The sequence below is a fragment of the Agelaius tricolor genome, unplaced genomic scaffold (genome assembly GCF_023055355.1).
Source record: "Agelaius tricolor isolate 1412-34295 unplaced genomic scaffold, bAgeTri1.0.p SCAF_27, whole genome shotgun sequence".
Lineage (NCBI taxonomy): Eukaryota > Metazoa > Chordata > Aves > Passeriformes > Icteridae > Agelaius > Agelaius tricolor.
In genome coordinates this window covers 6120019-6132850 of record NW_027269287.1, presented here as the reverse complement: position 1 = coordinate 6132850, position 12832 = coordinate 6120019, and the positions used below count along the sequence as shown (strand labels likewise).

Sequence of the window (12832 nt, the reverse complement as noted above, 5' to 3'; positions counted from 1 at the left end):
TGGGGATGAATCAGCGCAATTTGGGGCTCTTGGTGCAGTTGGGGGCTCCTGGTGCTACTTTCCCACACTTCACTCACCATTTGGTTAATGCTTCCTGTGAAAAATGCATGTACTTTATGATTGGCTTTTCGCAAATATTAAAATGAATATTATATGTGTTGTGTTAGAAAGTAATGCTGTATTAGTTTTCTTAAGTACTGTGTTAAATATAGTTTTAGGTTATAAAAATTGTTAAAATAGAAACGATGCTATGTAGGATACTTTTCTAAAAAAGAAAGGACTCGCAGTGAGATAGCAGCCACAGGACACCTAAATCTTTCAGAGAAGAAGAATTTATGGCCCTCTTATCAGAAGAAACGAACTTCTTCCCGCCTCGAAGGCGCTGTTAGGATTTGAAGGAAGAAGTTGACAATTACCAGACAGAATCCTGTATTTGAATGGAATTTATGCATCATGTATGAGGGGTATGAATATGCAACAGGCTATTGTTTTTAAGGGTTAATCCTTTGTTAACAGGTGTCCTTTTTCAGGCTCGTGATGCCCAGAAAAAGGTACCCGGACGTCTGTAACTCTTTATCTTTATTGTCTCATATTGTCCTAATTCAGTTTGTCCAAATTATTATTACTTTAATTGTATTACTATTTTTATAACCAATTTATTACTATTAAACTTTTAAAAATTTTAAAAACAAGTGATTGGCGTTTTTAACAAATGCATTAATGTTCATTGGCTTCAGGTTACATAGCTCTAGTATTAATTATTATTCTATCTTCTGTGTGTTAATTATTCTCTTACTTCCCATGCTAATTAGTCCACATGCCCAGTCCTTGAGTCGGTGGGTAGCTTGGTAAGTGGTCTGCTGGAGCTGATTCAGCACAGTTGCTGAGTTGCCTTTAATAATTTCTTCCGTATTTTGGGGGTTCTGCCAAATTGTGGCCAAGAAATTCTGAATTGTTTGTCTGACATCACTGAAACACGTCGTGCGCTAGACCTTAACAAGGAAATTCCAACAAAAGATTTTTCTTTATAACGCCTGGACATCACTTTAAGCTTGCTTTGTAGCGTCTATCTGTTTCAAGAATTAAATCTCCTTTCTTGTTGATTAGGTTTGAAAATCAAGATCAAACATCAAGAAACATCCTTCCTTAGGAAAACTTTCTCATATTGCCCGTTTCGCAGCCGAAACGGCTCAGCGGCCAAAGGCGCTGCCGCGAGCCATCGCCAGCTCAGAGCAGAGACAGCCCCTTCCGCGCTGAGTGGCAGGATCTCAGCCAATAGCAGAGCGCCTAGGACTCGCAGGCGGGAGTTTATCGATCCTCGGCCAATCAGACATAGGTAATTGGTGGGGGCGCGGCTTGAACGGCGTCGTCCAGGGCAGGAGCGCGGCGTTGCTAGGGCTCGGACGCGGCCGGGCCGTGCGGAGGGGAGGGGGCGCGTTTGCCGGACTCGGCTTCCCGGCAGCGGCACGATGAGCCTGGCCCTCAGGTCGGTACGAGCACGGCGATTTCCTGCTTCCCCCGCTCGGGAGCGCGGGTGGGGATCCCTCAGGGCCGTCCCCCGTTCGGGAGCTGTTGGCGTAAGGCGGGGCGCGTCAGGCCGTGGCGGGGCCTGGGTCATCCCCGGCCACCAGCCGGTCACATCTGATCTGTTTGGCGCGGCCGGGGGCGGATCAGGCTCGTCTCTCTGGCGGAAGAGGGAAGGGTGGGAAGGGTCCGGCGCGTCTGGCCTTGAGAGGTTTGCTTCTGAGTTGTCTGATTGATGTGCTTTCAAAAGGCCTGTGAATAGGCATAAAGTTAAATGGCTCGGCTTTGTTTTGTTTATAAATTCTGATTTAGTAGCTGTTGTATAAAGGAGCCTGGCTTATGAATCCCACTACCTGGCAAATACTTGTCTTCAAGTGTAATTAATACGCTTTCATGGCAACTGTTATCCTTAATTTTCAAGTCTAAGAACTTCATGCTTAGTATGGTTAAAGTAGTTGCAGAAGTGGCACTGAACTGCTTATATTTGAGTACTGCTTTTTCTTTTGATAAATTATTTTATGCTAAGCACTAAATGAACACTTAAATACTCACTCAGACTGCTCTTTCAGAAGAGTTCGGTATTAATCTGCTTTCAGATTTATAAATTGATTTCTTCATCGTAGCTCACAAAATCTGGGCTCCCTAGATCTGAACTACCCTAACTACGTAGCTAGCTCAGAGTTATTTTAGTCCTTTCAAGAGCTGTAGTAATCCAAAGCCTGTGTGAAATCTTACTGTCTCAATTGGTCTGTTAAAGAGATCTTACTTTTTGAGGGTATTGTGGTTTGAAGCAGGTTCAGCTTCTGCAGCTTGCATTTTTCTTGTCTGTATTTGGGATTTTTGCTTCAGTAGTTGTTAAAAGCTAGATAAGTGTTTAAGCTTAGGATTTGATTAAAATTAGCAAATTGTCAACAATGAAGGGTATAAAGTAGCTTACTAAGAGGGGATTTAGAAAAATAATCTTGCAGTTTTCTGATTAGTAATCTTTATGCATTCTACACTAGGTGATACAGCACTCATTCTGCTTCTAGTGCAAAAGGACAAATGAGAATAAAAAAATATTCCTGAGAGTATAACAAAAACTATACAGTAATTTAGGTTAGGAGGGACTTCCAGAAGTCATCTAGTCCAGCACCTTCTACATAAAGCTGGCTGAGGATGCTAAGCACCTTTTATAGTCAGGTTCAAAAAATTTCTGATGATGGAGACTCCTTCCCAGTGGAACTGTTCTAGCATGTCACCATATGCACTGGGAAAATGGTTTCCCTTAGATCCAGCTGCAGTTTCTCCTCCAGCTGCAATTCTTTCCCTTAAATTTTGTAGCTATTGTCTCTTGTCCTTTTACTATGCTCCTCTAAAAACATAAGCTTATTCCTAGACTAGCCAAAGAAAAGGGGGCTGTCTTTGAGCAAGATTTGCTGATTTGGAGGGCTTTTCTCTTTTGTATATACCAAAACAGAGCAAAAGATCTTCAAAACAATGTGTATGTGTGGGATCTAAGGGATTAAAAAAAATCCTGCAAGTATTATTTATCTAAGAACCGTTACAGGCAACAAAGCCGATTTGTAGCACCTAATGCTAGCTTTAGTAGCTAGACTGTCTGGCCTAGTTTGGCTTCCCCTGGCCTGTCAGTGCCCAAATTTATTTTATTTTTTTTAAGCTACAGTGTAGAAACAAACTGTTTTCATGAGTTGTATAATTTCAATTGCTAATCTAGTTTGTAACCTCAAGAAGACTTTTTCACTGGTAATTTTTCTACCTTCTTTTTTTTGTTGTTGTTATTGTTACTGCTTATTAACAAAAATGCCTCTGCTGGTTTTATTTTGGGTGGGAGATGGGAGGTGTCATTCAGATTTCACAAGGTAATTGTCTATTTCTAAAGTTATTTTAAACTGGGAATACAAGCTGGGAAAATACTGACTAGGTAAGGCAGTGATTCCTAAAATTATGATGAGTTTCTTATTGGAGGAAAAGGTTATCTACAGTGTCATCTTCCCAGTAGAAATCTGTTACACTACGTTTCCTTTTCTTTATATAGGAATGAGCTCTCAGTAGACAAAACTAAAAAGAAGAAAAGAAGAGAACTGACTGAGGAACAGAAGCAAGAAATTAAAGATGCCTTTGAATTGTTTGATACAGACAAGGATAGAGCGATAAATTATCATGAATTAAAGGTAGAAGTTTCTTTTCATTTAAGCAATTTTATAGCAGATAATATATCTGTTCCAAAGTGATTTCTTAAGATCCTGGCTATATCTTTAAAAACTTCCTTCAAGATGTGTTGCTGGGTTAAAGGAGCAAAGGAAAAAATAAAGAACAAATGGGAAATATTCTATTGGTGTAATAAGATTTTCTTCCCACTTTATATACTTCATGTGCAACAGAATTGCTACAGCATTCTAAATAACCCTGGTATAATTGTTGACCTGGGATAAGCTTGGACAGATAGAAAAACTGTCCAAGGATAAGCTTGGACAGAGGGAAAAACTCTTGAAAAACTGTTTGATTATTTTTAAAGACACTGTATAACTTAAAGCTTGGTGTTGGTTTCAGATGTGAAAGTAAAAGATGTAAATTAAATTTGTAAAACTGTTGACTACAAGCCAAAGCTTACCTGTATTTTTCAAAAGAAAGCCTATGATTTGTAGGAATAAGGTGTGCTTTTTGAGGGAGGTTCAGTAGTTGCCCTTCCCAAAGAAGGATGCTCCTTACAATAGCTATTAGCAGATGGAGTTTAGGATGTATTTCTAGGTAAGGCCTCCAACAGAAAGTCTACAGAGTAGTAAGTGGGGTTCACTAAATTCACCTTAAATCTTCTATGCATTTTTATTCTAATTAAGACATCAAGAACAAAAAGTAGCTTTGGAGAGGCCAGTGTTTCAGTCACATATAGAGTGAGTTTTTTTCTTTTTTTTAAAGAATGCCTACTTCAGTGTATTGGCTCTATAGTGTGGCTCTACCAAGTAATTTGAAGAAGGAGAAAAGTCTTATTTAATTTGCTGCTACAGGAGTGTGTTAGGTAGAGCAATTACCTTCTCTTTATTTCATAGTTCACTTATTTTATCTTTGCTGGAAGTCACTATGACTAGGGTTGTGCTGGGCATTCTCTTGGTTACGGTTACGCTTTTTCTGGTTATGGTATGCTTTGAATTCCCATCAGTTATTATTACTTGAAAAGCTCTTTCTTAGCTGTCTAACCAAATATTATCACCCTGAAGCTTATACTGTGAAAGAGCAGAAACACATAAAGAAAAAAATTACTTGTCTCCTGTACAAAAAATCAGCATATTTTGAATAATTACTTCAGTGGTATTCCATATGTGGTTAGCCTGTATTCATCAGTTTGGAGGACGTTAGGGGTGCTGTGTGCTGAGCAATTGCCTTCTGAGGTGAAATGGGAAACTAAATGTGGACTTCTACACTAATGGAAAAGTAAAATGTAGGTTGGCTTCTGTGGCTAGAAAAGCAGTTAAAAGTCTTGTAGGACCATGCATATACAGTTGCATACAATTTGCAGAATGACTTCCAGTTTTGTCTTAAGAAGATAAGATTTTGAAATGGTTTTAGAGATGAGGAATAAATTTACTTGTCCTGAGATGGATTTGGTCCAGTCTGTAAAATCCCTGAAAATGCAAAGTTTTGGTTTTTTTTCTCACTGTAACTGGATGTTCCATTTCTTAATAGTAGTTCTAAATGGTTTTAATATCCCAACCTCTTTTATTTTTATTTATTTATTTATTATTGTTACTAAACCATTGATATGCTCTTTCTCTCTTGGAAAGAAGGTAATAAATGAAATAAAAAGGAAAACCTATTAAATGTTTATTTTGATCCTTATCTATGATTGCACTTCCATTTTATTCCAAAAGGTGGCAATGAGAGCCTTGGGTTTTGATGTGAAAAAAGCTGATGTCCTGAAAATACTTAAAGATTATGATCGCGAATCAACAGGCAAGATCACTTTTGAAGATTTTAATGAAGTTGGTATGTGTTTGATTGTGTTTCTACCTATAGAGATATTTAGCCTATAATAGTGAGTACAATTTCAAAGCTGTACTTTGTGGGCTTTTTCAATTATTTAAGAAATAGAAGTGGGAGATTTCATTTAATACTTTAATATAGGTCAATAGTAAAGGAAGATAAATACTTGTTTGCTGAATTCTTAATTTGATATGTAGAGATGAAAGCTACAGTATAAAAGGAAGTAGGGTATCAATCTCTTTCAATCTCTTTCAAGCTTAAACAGAGGAATTAATGCTAGTTTAAAGTGTAGATGTTCTTGTCCTGTTCATGATCTCTGTAAAATTCTCCCTGCTGTGGAAAAGATATTTGGCGTTGAATTTCATGAGAAGGAATGCATACACAGACAAGCAAACTACAGACTTCATATATAAAGAAGATTAGAGAAATTGAAATATTAGATTTTAAATATTGTTCAAGAATTTTCAACTGCTGATAGAGCCAGTAGCATTAGTTGTGTCTTCCATCTGAAATTTGCATATTGTGAAATTTCATGTACTTTGAGTTTGTGGTGATCTGCAGAATTTTAAGACTTGATGTTTCTTTAAAGATTTTCGGGGATTTTTGTTATGCATAATTTATGCTTTTGCATACAATTTATGTTTACCAAAAAACAATCTGTGTGGGTTTATATTTCTAGCTTATTACGTTCATTATAGTTCATTATGCTCATGATAGTCCATTTCTTCAAGGTATTTTATTTCTGGAGATTTTATGGAACAAAACACCCAAATCCCCAGTACTTGCTCTTGGCTACAAATAGCAATCATCTTAATGTATCAAAAGAATTAGTGATTGAAATGTGGCAGCATTTAATTATTTTACAGGTTAGTACTGGACAAAATATCTTGTTAATGACAGGTAATATTTTTATAGTTATATTCAAAGTTAGAGAACATTATTTTTGGGTCTTTTCTGATTTATAAAGTCTATGTGGAAGTATTAGGAAGAAAATTAGTGTATTGATTTCATAGTAACACTGGTCTTAAAATTGCATATTATATTATGTAATATTATATAAAATTAATATACTGTAATTACCATGCAATTACTTTTTAAATTCCCGATGCCCAGTCATGTTCATTGTTTTCTTGTTCTCTCCTGGCTGTCAATATCAAGTGTCATGAAGTGGTGCAAGAAGCCAGGAAATTCATGTAGAAAGTACAGTATATACTTAGAAGGGGATTGAACCTGTTGGAAAACTTGAGTTGAAGTAGCGTATTGCTGTGGTGCCATATGACTGACACAGAATTAAATACGATATCACTTCTAACAGAAAGACTGGGGAGTAAGATAAAATAGCTTATTGAGACATTAACTGTGAAGAGCTGCTGAATATAGGTAAACAATTCTTGAGCCATCAATTTCTCTTAATTTAATGTTCAACTGAAATACATAAAGATGCAATTATATTTTATCTTGTATAGTTTTGTATTTAGAGACATTTTATTGTTTTTCAGTTGTCTTTTTGCCACAAAAGGTAGCACTTTTCAAATTGTGTAATACTGTCATGCAGCACTGTTGTTTTAAAAGAAAATATTTAAATTTAGGGTAAATATGCAGATAAATAAACTTGATTCCTCTAGTTGGCTTGTATAAGCATGAAAAGTTCTTTCTGTGCAAACAGCGTTGATGTGATTTTAAGGGCTTGATAATACAAGACTTGCCCTGCAATGCAAGACTGGTAGGTCCAAAGATGTGGAGATACATTGTTGTTGGTTGCTCTGAAGCAATTGCTTCATATTTCATGAGGCAAGTTTGTATTTTCTGTTGCAGAAACTGACAAATGGTTGTCTTGAAAAGAATAATAAAGGTTGAAGAATCTTTTCAGAATAAACATGTTGTAATTCATAGCAGCATCCTCTTCACAGCCCCTGTGCTTAGTCTTTTTTTGTTTTCAGGTTTGGGGGTGCTGGGATGTGATCAGTTGCTTGGTTATGGGGGCTTTTTGTGTTAGTGTGGTTTTATTTTTAAAAGAAAGATTCTGTGTGGAACCTACTGTTTCAGTGTTCTCTCCAGCTCAAAATTCTCTCCTGATGAAAACATGTAAAGTAAAAAAAATTCACACCTTCATCTAAAAGAGTTGATGGTGGTTTTTTTCTGAAAATTTGGAATTTTGAAAGAGAGGCATCTTTTGTATACTTTAAATTCCTATTGGAAAATGTTTGGAAAGTGTGATTGAACTGCCATGCAGCTTTCTACGGCAGCAGTTATGTCCCCAAGAGCAACTCAACTTGGGAAAACAGAGGTGAGAAAGAGAGGTCAGGCAACAGCCAAACAAATATTGAATTCTATAGAAATGTAAGAGCAGGTGAAATCAGTGTGTTCTTCATATTGTCCTAGTTTGCAAAGGTCATTCTGAGTTTACCTTTTTGAATTTTTTAGTCTAACTTAAGTATCCTTTTTGCAGTGACAGATTGGATACTGGACAGAGACCCTCAAGAAGAAATACTCAAGGCATTCAAATTGTTTGATGATGATGACTCTGGTAAAATAAGTCTGAGAAACCTGCGCCGGGTTGCTAGAGAATTGGGTGAAAATATGTCTGATGAAGAACTGCGGGCTATGATTGAAGAATTTGATAAGGATGGAGATGGAGAAAGTATGTGTTGGCAAATACAACACCATATCATCTTGTTCTTAATTTTGTTCTCTTTTTAGGTGTTATTTTGTTGTGAAAATGTCCTCTTTCATTTCCTTCTAGACTACTTTCATCTTAGTTTCTTCTTCATCATCTCATAATTTAGTTTACAAATAATGCAGACAATTGCTTTTGACAGCTACTAATCCTGGAGTTTAAGAATTGATTCACCACCAACTCTTACTCAGCCCAATGTCTATTTAAAAAGATGGGTGAAAGTGTAGTTGAAGGTAGAAGTAAGAGAGATTCTGTGTACCTACATTACATTTTTATTTCCTTATTAATCAGTAAAAGCAATAAAGTGCTGAGAGAAAGATTTTTGGTCACTTACTCAATATATTTTAAGTGGCAATGTGTCATTGTTGTGGTTTCAGCACTAGTTATGGAGCATTAAGCTAATAAATCATGCTGGAAGTAGCCTGGGTCTATGTAGGATCAGCTTGCATGACTCCTTAACATACTTCTGATTCTTGGAGTGCTGAAAAGCATAGTGTGAAAAATAGCTCTGCAACTGACAAAGTCAATACAGAGTAGGCTACAGAAGGAACTTACTAGGTAGATAAAGAATGAATTAGCAAATCAAGTTTGATACTATGTGTGTTAAATCACTGTGAAAACTGAAACTTAAAGCGTTTTTCATTATCTTCAAAACAACCTTATTTTTACATTAGAAACCTTAATACCTGAATTTTGAAGATCACTCACTTAAAGATCTTGCACATAAAGACTGTATCAGTCCATCAGGCACCATTCTTAGAGGGTGATGACTCATATCTTAGATTTCACTAGCAGGTCATCAGTTTTTCCTGTGACAATGATATTTATGCTTGTGGGCATATGTTGGGCTCAAAATGCACATGTACTAGTGGAAAAAATTGTGTTGTAAGCCTTTTGACAGATAGTCTTCTATGCTATTCAATGTAGGTGTTATTTTTGGAAGTCATAGCCGTAGAGGTGAGTGAAATTATAACTCTTTGTCAAATATGTTTTGTCATGTGTTGATCTCCTGGAGCTGCCAAATGAGATGTCAGAATTGTGGATCAATGTTCTTTCGTCACATTGCTATTTGGGTACTACATATGGAACATATACTGTTAGTTCCTTTCAGGAGGGTTACTGAGTCACTATTTTGTGTCAGTGCTACATCTTTTTAAATCAGATTGATCAGCTGTGACTAAGTGGCTCAGTTTTCTCTTATTCAATCATCCATTCATTGTCTTTGTTAGAGCAATCAAGCAGAAGATTGAATATGGAAGAGTGACAGCATAATTTTCATAATTTTTTTTCATAATTCATAAATTTCATAATTTTTGTTATCCTTAAAGTTCTGTGTGTTTTTTTCTTCTTTAAAGAAAACTGAGGCTGTTCCTAGCTTTTCAAGATTCATTCTGAGAAAGTTAATTATTCTGTGAATCACGATTTCATTTGTCTTCAAACACCTGGCAAATGTGGCAAAATCTTGCTGTCATCTAATTCTCCTTCTTTTCCTGCTCTCCAAAAAAAATTCAAACTGTTAATTGTTAGCATTTTTAATTGATATATCAAATACAGGAATAGTACCACTTTTGGTTTAAACCCTGTATTACATTTGAGAGATTGTTTTGCTCACAGTGAATTAAGGTATCTTGTATGGTACTCAGGTTACATGAACCCTTATGTTCACAGTAAAACTACTGGTAGAGTACATTACTACACAGTTTTCTGTAAAAGAAAGTATATTTGATGTATTTTTGTCTCCCCTAATTACGTAAATAATCTTACTTTGGTATTCCTGGGTTTAATAATTACTTCTGGTTTTGAGCACAACTAACTTGAAAAACTTTGTCGTGTCAGTTCATGCAATTTTGATCATCTTGTGTGGATGCAACTGTGGGAAACACTATTCAGTCTCGTGCCTCAGATTTTTGGCACAACATTAAGACAAGTACCCAAACCCACCTCTGAAAAAATATGTACCTTTAACACTCAAGATTATAAGTCAATTTTCTCTTTCTATTAGTTCTGATTCTAGTTTGTTCTTTTATGACTACTTACGTCATGGAATTGAGGGAAATCTGGTGCCATGAAAAAACAGTGCTTCTGCTTTCATGGTACTTAACTCATGAACAGATCCTATATCTGAAGGGGACTAACTGGGATTACTTTGGGTACTGGGAATTGTAACTACACTGCTTTTTGAAGTTTCTTTGAATGTTCCAAAATTTGTCATTACAGTGTTGTATTTCCATTTTGCAGCGTGATTTCAAGGATGTTGTAAACCAGAGAATATTTTTGAGACGATGTTTGAATTTGTGTTGTTACTATGTTACTGTGATAAAAGCTGTGGAAGTGCTTTTAAAGTCATACAGTGACAGTATTTTTGTGTCATAGGACTAGATGTAGCTATGTGATGGACTGGTATTTCAGAGCATAGGGCCCTAAGCTAGACTAAATATACTTGTTTCCTATTTTTTTACATACATCACAGCAGGACATATTTAGGTTTTTTTATTTTTTTATTCTTTAACATAGTTGAATTTCTTTAATATTCTTCTAGCTGTGAATGTAGTTCCTTCTTTGCAGTGCTTTGTTTAGGAATAGCTTGAGCATGTTGTCTGGGATGGATAATTGTCAGGGCTTTTTATGTGTCTTGTCTTTTCCATACCACCATCTTACTCTAATCATTCCCCAGTACAGTAATTAGTTGCAGAGTGAACATGTTCACTGGTTCACTGTTTTACTGTTTTAACATATGAGTAAGGTCAGTACCTCAGGTATAACTGCAGCAAAATAATTAATGAGCACTGATTAATGTGTTATTATGACCTTATTTCTTCAAGTGCATTTGTGTAAAATTTCTGTTTATTATAAATGAAGAATGAAGAAAGTTCAGATGGGAAAGGCTCATCAAATGTCTATTTTAAATCTATCTAATTTATGGAATAATTGCTAAACAATCTTAAAATTTGTTTTGTATTTGGTAAGTGTTATAGAATGGGGAAACAGGAATAGTGTTGTTTGATCTGTGATGATAAGTTGGATGTAAATGTTTTGAATTATGATTTTAAGAATAAAACTGAATTCAGTCATAACTAACTAAGGTATTGTTACTCGAGAATATTTATTTAATAAAAATTAGGTACCATTCTTAACATTTTTATAGACCTTTAAAATAATACTATTTTCCATAGCCATCTTACATATGGTTCTCAGAGATTTTTTTCTATCATATTTCACTTTTAGAATATTTTTTACTTTTATAATTAGAAATAATATAAGTGATTATAAGTGAGCTAGATTCTGGATTTAGTATTCCACATAGTGTTGCATTCTGGTTCCATGTTTCATGAAAAAACCCCTGCAAAACCCTTGTTTAGAAGCAAATTTGTAAACACTTATAGTAATGGATCAGATGCAACAAATACTAACAGAAAAGCCTTTACTTAAAGTACAGATATATTATTTTATTTAAGGTTTATTGCTGTTTGTCTAATGATTTTCTTTTTTTTTTTCTTTTTTCTTTTTGCAGTCAATCAAGAAGAATTTATTGCTATTATGACTGGAGATATTTAGCATTAGAAGAAAAAAAATTAACTGACCACAAAAGGGAGGAGTTGTTGGCAGCTTCCATTACAATGTTTTGTACTTTCATTTATTTTGATAGCTGGAGTGGTGCAAAAAGTTAGGTGTCACAGGACCAAAATAAAAATGGGTTATATGCACTGATAATTCAGTACTTTGTATCATTAAATATTATCACTAGGATAATTGATGTAATATTTTAGAACAAGTAAGTAATGCTGCATTTCAGAATGTTTGAGTAACTTTGTAAAATAGCCTTGTCTCAGATTTCTAAATTGTATCATATAAGAACCTTTTGAGGTTCTTGACTTTGTGTTAGCATTAGTTGTGGCCTTAGTTTTGATACATAAGGTTTGAAAAACTTCCATTTTAATAAAACATTCTTTACTACTGCTTGAAAGTGTTATTATTGTAGTAATCTGAGCTTAACTAGAAGGGACAATGAATCAGAGAAAATGTGTTTTTTTTCATTTATAAGCTTTTCTGTTCTTTTAGATGAACTGCAACATTAAGTGGGCAAGCATATGCATCTTCAAAGATGCCATTTATTAACTCTGTTACCCCTGTACTATAACAAGTGACACACAACTGTGCATGATTTCAAACATGCTTAAATCACTCCGATGTCAGCCAGCAATTCTCTCTCCAGTATCCACAATTCTGACAGTTGTGGAGACAATGACAGTGGCAAACTTCCTGCAAGCCAAGTAGTCTGCTTTAGAATCTAATAGCAAAAACACCCCACGTGAAATAGAAAATGTATTTTAAAAAACCTGCAAGAAACCCCCACGACTCCTCACCTGTATTTTGCAATCTTAGAAGATTTGTTTGGGCAGTGAATCTTTAGGGGAAAAGATTCAGTGTTTGGGACTGAGCCTATGGATGGCTCTTAACAAGTATTTTCTAGGATGAGTATGAGAATTGTCCAGTTCAGTAGCTTCTGACCTTGCTTTTAATTTGGTTTTTTGTATACTATTTCAGGGACACTTTTAGTTTCTACAGACAATCAAAGTGATAAAGAACTGGAAAGGTCTGTTCATAGTCTTCAAAAAACTTTTTCCTTGAAAACCCTACCTTTTAAATGTG

The 12832-nt window shown here is 35.5% G+C and overlaps 1 protein-coding gene across 3 annotated transcripts; it reads left to right on the top strand.

Annotated features, from left to right (window-relative positions):
- Window positions 1–1341: 1341 nt before the first annotated feature.
- On the top strand, window positions 1342–12139 carry CETN3 (centrin 3). 3 transcript variants are annotated; one of them, XR_011682576.1, is made up of 5 exons: window positions 1342–1486; window positions 3563–3698; window positions 5394–5508; window positions 7955–9139; window positions 11694–12139. XR_011682576.1 is itself a non-coding variant. In XM_071448728.1 (5 exons), the coding sequence occupies exons 1-5, from the start codon at window positions 1470–1472 to the stop codon at window positions 11735–11737; spliced, it is 471 nt and encodes a 156-aa protein (XP_071304829.1). In that variant the 5' UTR covers window positions 1342–1469; the 3' UTR covers window positions 11738–12139. The 3 variants fall into 3 exon arrangements, 2 of the variants coding, with proteins under 2 accessions (XP_071304829.1, XP_071304828.1); XM_071448728.1 differs by having other exon boundaries at window positions 5394–5475; window positions 7955–8146; XM_071448727.1 differs by having other exon boundaries at window positions 7955–8146.
- Window positions 12140–12832: the final 693 nt, after the last annotated feature.

Excerpts from the sequence above, each read along its gene's own strand:
- CETN3 (XM_071448727.1), top strand. Across the intron at positions 3,699-5,393 it reads TAAATTATCATGAATTAAAG|GTGGCAATGAGAGCCTTGGG; the intron begins GTAGAAGTTTCT and ends TTATTCCAAAAG. Across the intron at positions 5,509-7,954 it reads TGAAGATTTTAATGAAGTTG|TGACAGATTGGATACTGGAC; the intron begins GTATGTGTTTGA and ends TCCTTTTTGCAG.